General features: G+C 45.4%; 1 protein-coding gene across 4 annotated transcripts in view; it reads left to right on the top strand.

Annotated features, from left to right (window-relative positions):
• The window catches only part of CHRNA7 (cholinergic receptor nicotinic alpha 7 subunit), a 120,339-nt gene that overhangs the window by 13,602 nt on the left and 89,664 nt on the right, over window positions 1-17,073 (top strand). Inside the window, exons 1-3 of one of the 4 annotated variants that reach the window (XM_048867336.2) lie at window positions 7,032-7,861; window positions 8,949-9,133; window positions 12,178-12,317. In XM_048867336.2, coding sequence (XP_048723293.1) covers window positions 12,300-12,317 — 18 coding nt within the window. In that variant the 5' untranslated portion in view covers window positions 7,032-7,861; window positions 8,949-9,133; window positions 12,178-12,299. Of the gene's footprint in view, window positions 1-7,028; window positions 7,862-8,948; window positions 9,134-12,177; window positions 12,318-17,073 lie in introns of those variants that run through there. The other 3 variants (XM_048867335.2, XM_048867337.2, XM_048867338.2) reach the window with 3 other exon arrangements.

Raw genomic sequence — 17,073 nt, 5'->3', positions numbered from 1 at the left:
CCCCTGTGCATTGACAACTATAGTAAGCTTCCTTATACTGTATATGAAACTAGAAGAGCTCTCAGGTATAAATGAGCTATGGTTTATGTAACAATGGGGGGGGGGGTGTTTCACATAAGCTTTAATGTAGGATTTTGCAGCTTTTTCAACAGTAGTTTTCTGTGCTATTTGGGTGGAATATACCCCTGTGCAGAAGGCCAATAGAGACCTTTGCACCATTAAAATTTCATGTAAGCTCTCAAAATAGGGTTTAAGTGAGATCTATGCAATGCCTAGATGTGCTGCACAGGAATACATTTCTCTTTTTGCATAAGAGAGAGAGAGAAACAGGCCACATTTTCAAGTTAGACAAATAAATTTGTGCAGATATTTGCTTGCACCCAATCTTACTCTTCAAATGCACGGCTTTCCTAATTTTACTGAGTATGACTCAATCACAGATGTGTATGGATACAACTGTATTTTCTAATTTTGAAAAACTGGATCAATATGTTGGAAAAACAAAATAATTTATATTCAGTAGTGGTTTTTTGGTATGTTAATAGTTCTGCATTCTACATGCTACCCAGAAGTGGGTGCTCAAGATTTTCTGCAGATATTTGTTTGCATTTTTAAATGAGTTTGCTTTGACCATTGTGACAAGATGAAGCAGCTCTCTGGGAAGGGCTAATGGATCCCTGCCTATCACATGGCTGGATGACATCTGTAAGAAAGAGGAAGCTGGACCTACAGGGTGGACTGGAACTGAGTGGATTTTTCTCCCTGGGTGTTGGAGGCAAGGGAAAAACCTTGGGGGACTGAGATAGCATTTGTCAGCAAATTTGTTTTCTTTTGTGTTATTTATGTCCTCTGTTTACAAATTATAAAGGGTGCCCTGAGTCAAGGGATATGAGGTTTCTTATCTGCCCAGGCTGCTGAAACAGCCCAGGAATGTACAGCGATGCTTGCACCCTTTTTGGTTTGCTTCATATGTCTTTTCACTCTCTATGAATATTCATGATAATATTTTAAACTTGAGCCACTTCCTGTGAGCAGTCACACCAGAAATCTCATAAGAGTTAAACTCCAGTGAGGGAACAGAAATAATACCACAAGATTTATGTGCCCACTCACAGCTAAGCATCAGAGTTCACATTATGGATTTTTAATTTAATAGCAAACTATGGAGTATATAAAATGGATTTAATAACTTCAAATAACAAATGTGAGCTATTCCACAAACAGAAAAATAAGATTTATCAAGGAAATTATTTGCTATGAATTATTCTCTCAGCTCTTCTATTACTGGAGGTTGGGCTTCCATACAATCCATGAAGAACAGACTTTTCTTTTTAACCTTTCCTAATAAACAATTAAGTTACTGATTTATTCTGAGTTTCTACAGGTAAGTGTTAATTAGTTTATTTTTACAGCAAGTTTATTCTTTATTAATGTTAATGAGCTCATCGTTGGTAACAGCAGAATTTTTATAACTGAGTTTGCTTTTAATTACTAAGAAGGAAAGATGTTGAGGACCCTAAATGGTTCTAAATAACATGGTTGTGTTTGTCTTTAACTGGCATATGTTGAGGTGATAGAGCAATGCTCAAACATGGAAGCTCAGGCTAGAGCAGTGCTACTCAAAGTGGTGGTCCGTGGACCGGTGGCGGTCCGTGAGCCATTGGCTGCCAGTCTGCTCGCACATTGGAAAAAAAAACTGCTGGTTCCCCACATCAGATAGCTTGAGAAGCACTGGTGTAGACTGCATAGGGCAAAATTCACAAAGGGTCTTAGGTGTTGCAACACCTAAGGGTGCCCTGTCACCTAGTGGAATTCATAGCTCGGAGTTAGGTGTCCAGGCACCCCATCCATTGTAGGGCTTCACAGAAGCCAGCAAGCTGAGCAGGGAATTGCCTAAGCTACTCACTACTGAAGAAGCACTTAGGGCCTGTATCTACAAAGGGACATATGTGCCTCTTTGTTAAGGATTCATGGCTGTGAACCCTCTTCTGGAGTTAAGTGGCCTGAGCCCTTATAGCCAATAGCCCTGGGGGTAGGGCACTCACCAGGGATGCAGGCGATCTGCTTTTAAATTTCTTCTTTTTGATTTGCAATTTGGAGGTAAGTCTCCCAGATCCCAGGCGCTCACCCAAACGGGGGGGCTGCAATCCTGCACCTGGGTGGGGGTTAGACTCAATGACCCGCGCGGTCCCTCTCGCTGCTCCTGTGATTCTGTAAAGGGCGCAGCGTGAGCCGCTCCATTGCTGCTGTGACAGCAATTCCTACAGTTACAAATGCAAACTTCAACATGGTGCTGACGCCGCGGGGGAAGGGGCCTTTGGGTGCACCCAGGTCTGGCTGGAACTGCCCTGCCCCCTCGTCAGGCTGCGGGGAACAGCAGGGGTCTCCCGCGCCCCACCCTCGCTTGCAGGGGCGGCCTGCGGCTATGGCCCCGGGTCAGCGCACCGCAGCTGGGCCCCAGGACCAGCTCTGGCCGGCCGGCTGCGCTGGCACGTGGAAACCTGCCGTGCAGCCTCTGCCGCGCGGGCTGCTGAGCCCCACCCGGCGCGGGCCGGCTGCGCGCAGCCGCAGCAGGTGGAGAGGCTGGGGCTGGGCTAGTGGGGTCCGGCTCCCCCAGCCCCCGCGCGGCAGGCAGAGCCGCGGGGGAGGGACCGAGGAGTGGGTGGGGGCAGGGCGCCGCTGACTCGCCGTTCGGCGGCCAAGTCGCTGGGGGGGTGGGCCAGAGCGGCGGGATCGCAGCCCGCCAGCAGAGGGCAGCGCTGAGCCGTGGACGCGGTCCCCGGGCGGTGGGTCGCGTGCGCAGGTGGCTCCCTCAGGCGGCCTGTGGCAGAACCAGAGCGGGCGGGGGCAGCCTCTGGAGCCGGGCGCTGCGAGCAGCTACGGCCCGCGGGGAGGGCTGATTGCAAAGGGATGATGGCAGGGGGAGGAGAGATGCTACCGAGCGCTGGCTGGAGCGAAGCCGCGGTCAGCTGGGGGTTTGTCCCCGATTCCCAGCTCTTCAGTGCTGCCGAGGATCTGATTCCAGCCCAAAAATCACTCACAGTCTCAGCCTCAGGCAGAGCATTTAAAAGGAAGCCACTGAGGCGTTACCCTGTCAGAAAAGTATATCCCCTGGGGGGAGAGTATCCTGTGGGGGCGGAGGGGATTGGTCTTGATGACTGGACACGCCTTGTGTATTGTGTGGTTTCAAATGAGCATGGCTTTTCCGTTGCCTCAGCTTGCACCTCATTGGCCAGTGTGCCAGAGAGGCTGCAGGAAATACACCACCTTATATGTGAAAAAGCAGAAATGTTCTGCTCTGCTCAGGCTGTGCACACTTAGCTGTTGCTTTTCCTTCTTGGGCCTGAGGGCAGGCACCTAGGTACCAAGTGACAGGCCCTTTAGAGATAACCAAACAGATGGTAGGTAACTTAGGTGAGTAACTGGTTTCCGAGTAGCAGCCGTGTTAGTCTGTGTTCGCAAAAAGAAAAGGAGTACTTGTGGCACCTTAAAGACTAACCAATTTATTTGAGCATGAGCTTTCGTGAGCTACAGCTCACTTCATCGGATGCAGTGAGCTGTAGCTCACGAAAGCTCATGCTCAAATAAATTGGTTAGTCTCTAAGGTGCCACAAGTACTCCTTTTCTTTTAGGTGAGTAAGTGGCTCTTCAGAGTTCAAAACTAACAGTGACTGATAAACTACAGTTTTCTGTATTATTCGATGAACGCTCACTGTCTTCTATCACAGATAAGCAAAACAATAGCAAATATCTGCTAAGATGCAGTTGTCCAGGATGTTGAACTATTGTAGCAAAAGCACAGAATCTGAGGTCAGGGATTTGAACCGAAAGTAATAACCCACTTATTGGCTTAAAATACTTTAAACATTGTAAATGGGAAACACAGTCAAATATTTTAAAATACATAATAAACGTTGCATTTATCACGATTATTTTCCAAATTTTGTACATTAGAACTGCATCAGGATCTTTTCTATTCAATCGTGTTTGTCATGAAGTCATCCTTTATGTTTCTCAGAAATACAATGTGACAGCTATTTATGGGGTGGCTAAACTTACCGAAAGCCATTTTAACAACTAAAAGTAATCAGAAATTGATCCTACACTCCAGCTAGTCACCAGCTCAGTCCATTGACCCCCCCCGCCCCCCCCCCCAGGACTGCTATTAACTTTCCATCTGACATTGCACAGTATAACCCATGTCATGGAGCTCCTGACCACAGAAAGTCTGCATGGAGAAGGGTTGATTTGTACCAGTAAATCTTGCATTATGGTGTTGGAGAGGAGAGAACACAACAAGCCAGCACAACCTAAAATGTGGTCAGGGTTGGCCAGCGGGAGTGGTGAGCTCCATGCAATGCCTGCTGTTGGAGATCCAATGGAGTCTCAACTACAATCGATCTTCATCATCGTATCCACTCATTATACTCCACACCTGAACATAGCCATTATATGAACAACATACCCCCATATCTCAATGTCCGTACTTTGACCTGTTAAACTTTTACTCCCAATCGGGGAGATTGCAGATTATGTACTCCTTACACCATCCGTTCCTAAACCGAATTTCGCACCCCTTGATAATATGTACCTTATTCCCTGATAACCAGAAACTTCTATGCTTAAACTCTACTGTTTTCTTTTTACTTCCACATCATGAGCAAGGGTAGTGCAAACATTGCCACCCTCCATGAGACTGAATCCTTGGTCTGAAATGCACTGATATCTGCTCATGCAGGGAGTTGCAGTTTGTACTTTGGTGCCCCAGCAGGATTCAGTCAATCCCTAAGAGTGAAATTCACTGGCTCCCTTAATGTGGCTACAGAAAGGCCCAAGTGCAACTGAAGCACCCTGGCTGTGCTGTGTGGAAGGAGGCTGGGAAGAGAGGCTATGCATGAGGGACTCTGCATCTTTCTACGTACTGTGGGACTGAGGACTTGTCTACACACACATTGTACCGTGTATAGTTAGTGATACAGCCCCTCTACTGCACATGCAGTTAAATTAGTATAGTTTCTTCTTATAAGGTAAGGGGAATAAAGTCTAACAGTATAGCTACATCCACAGGAGGGATTAAATAATTTCAGTAGGAAAACAAGTCCCTAACTGAAATAATTGAATTGGTACAAAACAGTATGTAGACCAGACCTAAATATCATGGTGTCACTCCTCCACATCAGTATCTGTGTTTGTGTAGGGACTAGGGATGTGTGCTTAAGCTGAGAGAGAGCGTGAGGAGGTGGAGGCAGAATCAGTATATCCATGAACTGCAGGGATCCACTGTGTGTTCTGCTGTTAGGAGAAAAATTTCATCTACATATTCCCAAGCTTCTCCCCACCCATTTACTCAGGTTCTGCACATGGGCTATGGATTTCAGGCTAAGTGAAAGTTTCTGGCAAAATAGGTACATTAAAAAAACCCTCTTCATAAATTTGTATTTTGACTATTTCTAGCCAGTTCCAATCAAAAGTACAGAGTTGCGGCAAATTTTTTTCTCCTAAGCGCTGATTACTTAGGATTTATGGTTTTAAGGCAGTAGCCTAAGTGTTTGTTTCCCTGGAAATGTGCTTTTACTATAAGTTACGGTTTAGTGAACTGTAAATGCCACACAGATGCTGATCTACGAATTAGCAATTAGTAAAGCTCTCCACCAAAATGGAGATGTCTCTTTGCAAATCTGTGCTTCACAGAAGGTTTAAGCAAGGGTATGTATGATGGGGTGAGGTGAGGTGGGGTGGGGGAGAAGGGTGGCTGTTATGACTACATTTTACTGGTTGATGAAGTGATCCCTTTATGGGATTTGTGTATAAATTTAGGTTTGTTAAAGTGCTTCAGTATCCTTTGGTTGAAAGACAAGCAAATATAGAAACACTACTGGGTATAAAGTAATCCGATATTTTAATACACTCCTGAACAGCTTTAGAAGCCTGATCCTGATGAGTAGCTTCAATGCCCGTTGAAGTCCATGGATGTGAAGGATGCTGAACATCCAGCATTTGGCACCCAGGAGGACTGAAACCCTTAAGGAAGAACATAAAAATATTAATAGCATGTAAAGGCAATTTTTTTTGAAGGAAAGCAAACCAGACCTTGGAAAACTAAGATTTTTGTTGCTTCAGTGTAAGAGCAAATGGACCTGAATCTCATTGGGTGAGTAGCATGGCGAGGGTTTGAGGCTGTGGGCTCCGTACCAGATCTGGCTGAGTTTCTGGTGTCCTTTAAAAAATTTGTTTAGTGTCATCAATAAATCAGGGGCCATGGATTTCTCCTGCAACTCTTTTTAAATTACATGGTATTCTAGACACTGGGGAAAAAAATAACCATCTCACACTTGAGCTCCCAGCTCTGTGCGGCAGCTGAGATCTAAAGGGCACAGAATGGTTCATGCATATACGACATTATCTGATTCCACTTGCCCCCCAAAACAAATGTGACTAGGGGTCAGATCCTTGGCTATGGCTGCACTGCACACAGTGCAAGTCAGGGTTGGGGAGGGGGGCAACAATGACTTAAAGCTCTCCTCTGCAGTCCTTTATCCTGCTGCAGCTATGGATAGACCAGTACCCTTCTTTGTTAGAGCAGCAAGTTCATGCCAGGGCCAGTCTGCAATGGCACCTGAAGCTGAAGGCACTGCTGAGGAGCAGCATGGCATAGGGGGTCCCAGACATGCTCTTTTTCCTTGCTACCCCAGCAGCCTGGAGTGAGAGAGGCAGAAAGCCACCTCTGCACGAGCAGAGCATCTTATGTGGGGTTATCCTCCCCGGGGCCAGTTAAGACCAGTGTGCAAGGGTTGAGCAAGGTAGGAGTGGGGGCTCTTATTTTTAGCTTTAAGTGCAATTAAAGGTCCAATCACTAGAAAACTGATCAGGTTCCAATAAGGTGCTCTCACTTAAAGGACCACCAGAATGTATATTCCTGCCTTATAAATAAATGCAAGTTTGGCACAAGTTTTGCTTTTCCCTTATTTGTCCCAGGAGAGGAGCCCCTATACTGCTGAGTCAGCTCCATTTACTAGGAATTGCTGGATTTGTGGCCGCCCCAGCGTCTGGCGACTGTGCAGAGAGAAGTGTCTCAGCAGGCAGGGATGAGCCAGAGCTCCTGCCCCCCCTGTGCTTCGTACCCTAAAGGAGAAGGCTGCAGCTCAGCTTGGTTGTTAAAATGTGAGCAAGAATAGCTTGATCCTGCGGTAGCGAAGTGCCCCTCTTGGAGTGAACTGCAGAGACTGGCAGTGGGATGGGGCCAGAGGGGAGTTGTGCCTGAGTGACTGTCACAGGGCTGAGTAGCCATGGAGGGAGGGAAGGGTGGAGAGTGAGATCCGCTCTTAGCTCACACACACAGCCCTATAAAGCTAGGGCTGCTCCGTTGAACGGGCTGCATTTCTCCAGCTGCTGCAACGTCTCTGCCTCCCCTCTGCCCTTGCCTGAGGGTCTACAAGGATTAAGGAAAGTAGGGAAAGCCATTACGTGCAGGAGGAGGTGGAGGGAGGGGGGCAGTCATTAGCATTCCTGTGCTGTGCCTGAGCTGGCAGCATCTCAAGGAGAGATCCGGGGCCAGCCCAGGAAGGGAGCTGGGACCAGGAAGAGGAGCTGGAGCCCTGTTCCTGACACCCCGTCCCCCAGAACCTCTCAGCCCTGTGTGCCACCAAGCACTTGCCTTCTAGTTTCTGCTCTGCGTCTCTTTCCCTTTCTTTATCCTGCTCTGAGTGCCTGTTCTCGGCAGCTGCCTGGCTGATTTGGGGCTCGAGCTGAACTTTGCTTCTGGGTCTGGGGCTCTGCAGCTGCTGCACTTCCCCAGCAAGGCTGGGGATGGGACTCCGGGAGCTGACTGTCTGGCTGATCGTGGCTGTGGGGCTCGTACATGGTGAGTGGACTTTTGTGCTTCGCTTTCCCTTTCTGCCCCTTGTGGCTGTGTATCTGAGGGCTCTGCTTGCCCACACATCCTTTGCTTAGCCCCTTCTCTCCACAAGGTTCGGGCTGGAGTTTACTGTCCTGGTTCTTAGTCATCAGATGTAGCCTGGGTGATGAGGCCACTGTGCAGATGCTCTGCAAACTGCCCCTAGCCCAACAGGTAGCCATGAGCAGTGTTTGGCAAGCTGAGAGGAGGGGATGTGATCCCTAATGTGCTGGCATGTAAGGGATACCCATGTGGGTTAGGAAGAAAGACAATTGCCTTTAAATCCTTTTGGAGAGTCTTCTGCAGGACTCTTCTGCAGTGGTGGGTGGACTGATGCCCACCCCCAGATTGTTCCCTCTCCCCACATCCTGCTGTTGCATTGGTGCTCAGACCAGTGGCATGAAAACTGTTCCCTAGCCCAGATCACTGTCTGGGATCAGCCTCAATGGTTTTTACCCCCTTGGCAGGAGTAGGGGCTAAAAAATGAGCGGGAGGGGAAACATACTCCTGGCTTTTAAACAGTAAGCTCCTCAGGGTAGGGACCTGGGCGTCCTTTGTGTGGGGAACAAAAGGTTGGTGATCAGGAAATAAGCAGGGAGGTGGGGGACAGATGACAACATTGGTTTGGGCTGGGGACAGACACACAGGTCAAACACAAAAAGGACTGATTCCTACAGTGTTGTGGATTTCCATTTTCTCTAATTCTCTCCTGTATTGGCTCTTCCATACTTCCATCTCAGGGGTATGATTTCTCTCTCACCAAAAGTAAATGACAGAATCAGTGTCTTCTCTAGAATGATATGGAGCTTTGAGGTGCACAAAGATGATAAAATCTCCCCGGTGGTGTGATTTAGTATTTGTATTACTGTAAAGCCTTGGAATCCTAGTCATGGACCAGGACCCCAATGTCCTAGGCGCAGTTCAAGCACAGGGCAAGAAAACTGTCCCTGCCCCAGAGAGTTTACAGTCCAATGATATGGGTACTTTGATTGTCCTTGTAATCTCCTGGTTATTCCATCATTTTCAGGTATATCACATTCTTCTGTTTTTCTAGTTACAGCTATGCTACAGCAAGTATCAAATTATGAGCAGTGTATTTCATCCATTAAAAACTGCTACATCTCACTAGTTCTCATCCCTGATCCAAAGGATGCAAATGTTGACACATTGATCTTAACGTTTGGAAATTGCTCTCCCTGGCTAAAGAGGGGAACTGGTCAGAGTGGCAGATTCTGAAAGGTGAGACACATCAACCAGAAGTTCTACCTACTGAGAGTCAGGGAAGAGAAGAGAAAAGGAGTACTTGTGGCACCTTAGAGACTAACCAATTTATTTGAGCATAAGCTTTCGTGAGCTACAGCTCACTTCATCGGATGCATACTGTGGAAAGTGTAGAAGATCTTTTTATATACACACAAAGCATGAAAAAATACCTCCTCCCACCCCACTCTCCTGCTCGTAATAGCTTATCTAAAGTGATCACTCTCCTTACAATGTGTATGATAATCAAGTTGGGCCATTTCCAGCACAAATCCAGGTTTTCTCACCCCCCCAACCCCCCCACCACACACACAAACCCACTCTCCTGCTGGTAATAGCTTATCTAAAGTGACCACTCTCCTTACAATGTGTATGATAATCAAGGTGGGCCATTTCCAGCACAAATCCAGGGTTTAACGAGAATGTCTGGGGGGGGGTAGGAAAAAACAAGGGGAAATAGGTTACCTTGCATAATGACTTAGCCACTCTCAGTCTCTATTCAAGCCTAAGTTAATTGTATCAGATTTGCAAATGAATTCCAATTCAACAGTTTCTCGCTGGAGTCTGGATTTGAAGTTTTTTTGTTGTAATATCACAACTTTCATGTCTGTAATCGCGTGACCAGAGAGACTGAAGTGTTCTCCGACTGGTTTATGAATGTTATAATTCTTGACATCTGATTTGTGTCCATTTATTCTTTTACGTAGAGACTGTCCAGTTTGACCAATGTACATAGCAGAGGGGCATTGCTGGCACATATCACATTGGTGGATGTGCAGGTGAACAAGCGTCTGATAGTGTGGCTGATGTTATTAGGCCCTGTGATGGTGTCCCCGAATAAATATGTGGGCACAGTTGGCAATGGGCTTTGTTGCAAGGATACGTTCCTGGGTTAGTGGTTCTGTTGTGTGGTATGTGGTTGCTGGTGAGTATTTGCTTCAGGTTGGGGGGCTGTCTGTAGGCAAGGACCGGCCTGTCTCCCAAGATTTGTGAGAGTGTTGGGTCATCCTTCAGGATAGGTTGTAGATCCTTAATAATGCGTTAGAGGGGTTTTAATTGGGGGCTGAAGGTGACGGCTAGTGGCGTTCTGTTATTTTCTTTGTTAGGCCTGTCCTGTAGTAGGTGACTTCTGGGAACTCTTCTGGCTCTATCAATCTGTTTCTTCACTTCCGCAGGTGGGTATTGTAGTTGTAAGAATGCTTGATAGAGATCTTGTAGGTGTTTGTCTCTGTCTGAGGGGTTGGAGCAAATGCGGTTGTATCGCAGAGCTTGGCTGTAGATGATGGATCGTGTGGTGTGGTCAGGGTGAAAGCTGGAGGCATGTAGGTAGGAATAGCGGTCAGTAGGTTTCTGGTATAGGGTGATGTTTATGTGACCATCGTTTATTAGCATTGTAGTGTCCAGGAAGTGGATCTTTTGTGTGGACTGGACCAGGCTGAGGTTGATGGTGGGATAGAAATTGTTGAAATCATGGTGGAATTCCTCAAGGGCTTCTTTTCCATGGGTCCAGATGATGAAGATGTCATCAATATAGTGCAAGTAGAGTAGGGGCGTTAGGGGACGAGAGCTGAGGAAGCATTGTTCTAAGTCAGCCATAAAAATGTTGGCATACTGTGGGGCCATGCGGGTACCCATAGCAGTGCCGCTGATCTGAAGGTATACATTGTCCCCAAATGTAAAATAGTTATGGGTAAGGACAAAGTCACAAAGTTCAGCCACCAGGTTAGCCGTGACATTATTGGGGATAGTGTTCTTGACGGCTTGTAGTCCATCTTTGTGTGGAATGTTGGTGTAGAGGGCTTCTACATCCATAGTGGCGAGGATGGTGTTATCAGGATGGATTTTAGTTTCCTCAGGAAGTCAGTGGTGTCTCGAAGGTGGCTGGGAGTGCTGGTAGCGTAGGGCCTGAGGAGGGAGTCTACATAGCCAGACAATCCTGCTGTCAGGGTGCCAATGCCTGAGATGATGGGGCGCCCAGGATTTCCAGGTTTATGGATCTTGGGTAGTAGATAGAATATCCCAGGTCGGGGTTCCAGGGATGTGTCTGTGCGGATTTGATCTTGTGCTTTTTCAGGGAGTTTCTTGAGCAAATGCTGTAGTTTCTTTTGGTAACTCTCAGTGGGATCAGAGGGTAATGGCTTGTAGAAAGTGGTGTTGGAGAGCTGCCGAGCAGCCTCTTGTTTATATTCCGACCTATTCATGATGACAACAGCACCTCCTTTGTCAGCCTTTTTGATTATGATGTCAGAATTGTTTCTGAGGCTGTGGATGGCATTGTGTTCCGCACGGCTGAGGTTATGGGGCAAGTGATGCTGCTTTTCCACAATTTCAGTCCGTGCACATCAGCAGAAGCACTCTATGTAGAAGTCCAGTCCAGTTCGACGTTCAGGAGGAGTCCACCTAGAATCCTTTTTTTTGTAGTGTTGGTAGGGAGGTCCTGTGGATTAGTATGTTGTTCAGAGGTATGTTGGAAATATTCCTTGAGTCGGAGACGTCAAAAATAGGATTCTAGGTCACCACAGAACTGTATCATGTTCGTGGGGGTGGAGGGGCAGAAGGAGAGGCCTCAAGATAGGACAGCTGCTTCTGCTGGGCTGAGAGTATAGTTGGATAGGTTAACAATATTGCTGGGTGGGTTGAGGGAACCATTGCGGTGGCCCCTTGTGGCATGTAGTAGTTTAGACAGTTTAGTGTCCTTTTTCTTTTGTAGAGAAGCAAAGTGTGTGTTGTAAATGGCTTGTCTAGTTTTAGTAAAGTCCAGCCATGAGGACTTTGTGGAAGGTTTTGGGATAAGAGTTTGGGTCTGGTAATTAATGGAACAGATGTAATACATAAATTATGGTAGAATTTCTTGGAAGGAGGAAGTATAAACTAAAAGGTAACATAATGCCTGATTTGGCTAATGGGAGCAGATTCTGAGTGGAAAGCATTTCTGAATGCTGCATTCTTTTACATCATAATGCTGACAGTAGATTCCTAAGTATTTATCAGTTTACTTATTCAAACAATTTACTTGTTCAAAGTGTCCCTGCAAGGAGAGTTCCAGAGGAAGCTCTATAAGGAGTTGCTGAAGAATTACAATCCTCTGGAGAGGCCTGTGGCCAATGATTCCCAGCCGCTCACTGTCTACTTCACTCTTAGCCTCATGCAGATCATGGATGTGGTAAGTCTTTAATATTACAGGATGCTACTTCTTTAAGAGGCTAAGTATTACTGCACCCAGTTGACTTAGCCATGGAAATATGGCGGTGATGAATGGATGGTGGAGCTTCTTTGGGAAAGCACGGGTAACTCAGACAGTCCAAAGCCAAGTTTTGACGGATTCATTTTAAAAAAAATAAATCAAGATTTTAGCTATGTCAAATTTAAGTCTCTTTCTGAGATGTACTCAACCTCCTAGATAGTCACAAACCTACCAATTCTCAGAACAGATCGCTTTCAAAGAAAGAGTCAAGGTTTCTTCTTTGCTTTATTCTAATCCTTAATTATACTTTGATCCAGTGTGAAAGTGCTGTCTTTTGAAAGAGATGTAAAACAAAGATCCTGATTACAGTGGCTGTTAAAGAACTCATGGCACTTTTTGCTGGTGGTGGGGTATCTGGCAAAATCTCATCTTGGGTAATTGCATTTTACATTGCTCCTGTATCTTAATTTAGATCAGCTATTCTTCATATCCTGTCCTAAACTTTTATGTAACTGTGTGCTGTTAATTAGCGGCTGTGTTCCATGCCACAACTGGTTGCATATCAATGGTGAATGAAGTGATTCCTGTGCAGAGTTCGTTATATTTGCATTTGTGAAATGACAAAACTGCTGGGAAAAATCCCATGAATAGCTAGAATGTACCACGAGGTCACTGATATGTGATATCAAGGTGGTTATACTTTACTGTTCACCACATCATTCCTTTTTATTAGATTTAAAGTCATTTAGTAAAGAGATTAGTTATTTAAAAACTAATAGTTAACCTCTAAATGCCATAATGTCTCCAGCAGATGTTCAAAGTAAAAAACATTAGGAGCAGCAGAATTAAATAAACTGATGGGATTATATATGACAGATAGCTTGTTATTTTTTTATTTCCTTACAAGCTGCCGATTGGCCAAAGCTGGTCATTGTTGATTTACTATCAAAAGGTCAGTACACTGTGCAGGCTTAAATGTTCCTAGTCTCTAATAAATATAACTTTTAGGGTGTAAGTTTTAGATTTCCAAGACCTAAATGGGAATCATGGTAGGTATTTCCAGCGTGAGATTTATTATTCACTGACATGAGTGTAGCTAGTAATAGGCAACTGTTTGTGTCTGTGCAATTAAAGCCAACAAGTAAACCTGTCACTTATATTCTAGTTGTGGCTGTTTTAAATTTATTTATTTATTTATTTATTTAAATTTATTTAAAAAAAATAAGAGTTTTAATACATGGCACATGAGAACATAACAATGGCCATACTGGGTCAGACCAATGGTCCTTCTAGCTCAGTATCTGGTCTTCCAACAGTGGCTGGTGTCTGGTGCTTCAGAAGGAATGAACAGAATAGGGCAATTTATCCAGTGATGCTTCCCCCCCTGTTCTCCAGTCCCAGCTTCTAGCAATCAAGTTTAGGGACAAAGTGTAGGATTGCATCCCTGACCATCTTGGCTAATGGCCATTGATGGACCTATCCTCCATGAACTTATCTAATTCTTTTTTTAACCCATTTATACTTTTGGCCTTCACAGCATCCCCTGGCAATGAGTTCTGTGGGTTGATGGTGCATCAACCTGTGGAACTGGTGGGACATTGGATAGGAGGACAGAAATTACAGGCAGCGTGTCTCTAGGTGCATTAGGGAGGGAAGGATGGGTGTTTTATGTAGGCTGGAATAGGGAATTTGAAGAGGCACTGGCAGGTTAAATTTGATGCATAATTTAATCACAGACTGTGGCTGCACCTGCATGGGCACATACTATCGGGAGAGGTCAACTATGATGTGGTTAGATGCACAGGCACAGCAGTAGACTAGTACTGTAGATGGTACTGTTTTCCCTTTTGGACAGTATACAGAGCGATGGTGGTAATTGTAGTAACTGTTTGTTATGGTAGTGCCTAAGAACCGACCAAGAATGGGGCCCCATGGTGCTAGGTGCTCTACAAATCCAGAGTTACAGACTGCCCCTCCCCAAAGAGCTTACAATCTAAATGGACAAGACAAGCACTGGCTGGGGGAAGGAGTGTTAAACAGAAGCGTAATGAACAATAGGATGACAGCAAACATGTTAGTTCCACATATTTTTGGGGAGTGGGGTGGGCTTAATTAGGAGGTGATCAGTTAAATGGAAAGAAAAACGAAGGGAGAGAGCACCCTGAAGGAAAGGGGGACAGGGCAGGGGACAAGAGAGTAATAGGGAGAGATGTAGATAGAAACTGAGTTGAAGGGAGTGGGAAGGAGAGGGTTGGAGCAAACAGCCAATCAGTGCAGGCAGAGGAAGTCCACTCAACTGTAGAAAGTTCCCTGAATGTCCGAAGGCCCCTGCTTTGGCTGCTTCTGCAGCCTTTCCTACCAGATGGAGTGTCTGGCTGGTTCCTCTCAGCAGTTCTTCTCTAAGGACACATAGGGGGGAAGAAGAAGAGGGGAAAGGAGGAGAGGCATCACTTGGGTCCTAGTGCCTCCAGATTAGAGGAGGTTTCAGGTTAGAGGAGGCTTCTCAGCTCAGTTCTGGGTCCAGAGAGGTGCTGGGGAGGAAGAGTGGCCCCGACTGGATTCTCTGGCTCTCCGTGTGTGCTTTCTGCACCTACTTACTTACTTTAGGTTTTATCTTTTTGTGCCTTCCTGTCTTGATAGTGCCAGAATTATCAGAAGAGCTCAGCACTCCTTATTGGGGCCAGACTTTCAAAAGAGTTCAGCACTCTGGGTGATGAGCACTTGAATATCTGGCTGCCACCTCTTCTGGTCTAATATGTAATTATGTACAGTTACAAATGCAGACTTCAACATGGTGCAAAGTATCTTAGCTGAACTCCAAATAGACTTCAAAAAAGCTTTTTACACTATTGATCTCATTTCCAACCTGGCCTCCAGCTGCAGAGTTCCTGCTTGAGTATGTGCCTTCCCCTGCAGGAATTCTGACAGTGCAGTGTGATCGCCTCCATAGGCTGTGCCTCTTGTACAAATATGTTTAAAACCTAAGACCAATCAGAGTATTTCCATATTGATTTAATTCCAAAAGTAAGTTTCCTTTAAAAAAAAAAGGCAAATCAGTGCTCCCTTTGCAGTGCATTTAACCCATTTCAGCATTATGAGAACCTGAAAGTGAAATTGACAGGGAACTGGTTAGCTAGACAATAAGAAAACTAATTAGTCTATATTTGTTTGAGCTGAAATATAGAAAGCAAACAAATAGCATGAAAAGATGAAAGACGTTTAAAATTATTTATTTTAATAATTAAAGGTGCTGTTTATAACAAAACTAATTACATTTAAGGGCTTTAAAAATATAGACATATGTGATGTAGCCTTACTGAAGTCAATGCAGTTATTCCTGGAATTAATTTGGACCATATATGTTAATCTGTGTCTACACCAGAAAGGGTTTGCCAGTATAGCTGTACTGGCAAATCCTCCTAATGGGGATGTAATTTATATCAACAAAAGAGTTCCTTTACTGCTATACTTATACCAGTTCTCGGAATGAAATAAACTATGCTGGGAGGCTTTGCCACTGATATAACTGCATATAGGCTGGAGCTTTTGCTAGCATAGCTATGACGATGAGGGGCAAGATTTTTTTCCCCCACACTCCTAACCAACAGCAATGCAGGCAAAACTGTTAAGTTAGACCAAACCCAAATGAACATTAACCAGCGTGCAAATAGTTGGATACCCAAATGACTAAAGGCCAACAGCCAGTGAACTTTACAGAACTGTCATTTCTTCTGGAGTTATCGAGTATAATTAAAAATAATAGAGGAAAAGGCAAATATCCATTTATCATTAGCTTGAAAACTCCTTTCTGTACATTGTTTTTTTTTTTTTTTAAATTCAAACAACAACAAGCCAGTGTTACTGTAGTTGCTGTAAAATTGATTGCATCTCTGCCTCGAAGTGATGGGATTGACAGGCATGGGGAGAAACCAACCAGGCTTCACAGTATAAAATAAATGAGTATTGTGGATTTTCAACTAGAATCAAATACTGAAGGGGATGATGAGTACTCGTCACAACAATTACTTAATGAGCTAGTAACAAAATGTGCCACCAACATACTTCCTGGTGACTGATGCATTCTCTTTACTTGACTCATTTAGTGGTGGATTAAGGGTGCATCTCTAGTGCACCAGACTGGACACCACCTCTGCAGGAGGCCCTTTAATTTCCCCTGGTGAATAGAATGTGCAAGCCCACAGCCCAGCTGCTGTTACTTGCTCATCTCTCTCCTGTTTTCTCCTGCACGGGAAAAGGGGCAGAAAGTACTTCCAGCCCCTCTGCCACAGTGGGGGTTACCTCCTCACAGGTTTTAATGTTCCCTGAAAGACCCAATGAATGCTCCCCCCCGCAACCCCCTGAGGCTACTGAGTCCTCTTGACTGCTGTGCTTATTACTCTAGAGGCTGGCATCAGCATTAGATAGAGAGGGAGCTACTCCGGTCTCGTGGTGATGGTGGTGAATTGAGAGATGGCGTTAGCACCAGGCCTTATGGGAAGAGTGGTCACTGAGAGACTGCAAGAAGGGGGAGGGGAAACAAGGGGAGCATGCCAAGAGAGAAACTGGGGCACAGAAGGAAGAACAGGCGCTGGGAACTGGGAGGTCTGTTAAGAAGAGGAGAAACTGGGAAGACCTGGAGGGAATCAAGAGGAGAGACTGGGGAGGATTCTTCAGAGGAAAGATGGGATTTGGAATGGGAGGATGAGTGGGGGATGAGATGGGAAGAGTCAGTCCT

The sequence above is a fragment of the Caretta caretta genome, chromosome 10, assembly GCF_965140235.1.
Source record: "Caretta caretta isolate rCarCar2 chromosome 10, rCarCar1.hap1, whole genome shotgun sequence".
Taxonomy (NCBI): domain Eukaryota; kingdom Metazoa; phylum Chordata; order Testudines; family Cheloniidae; genus Caretta; species Caretta caretta.
The sequence above is the reverse complement of the archived record's forward strand: the minus strand, read 5'-3'. Positions and strand labels throughout refer to the sequence as shown.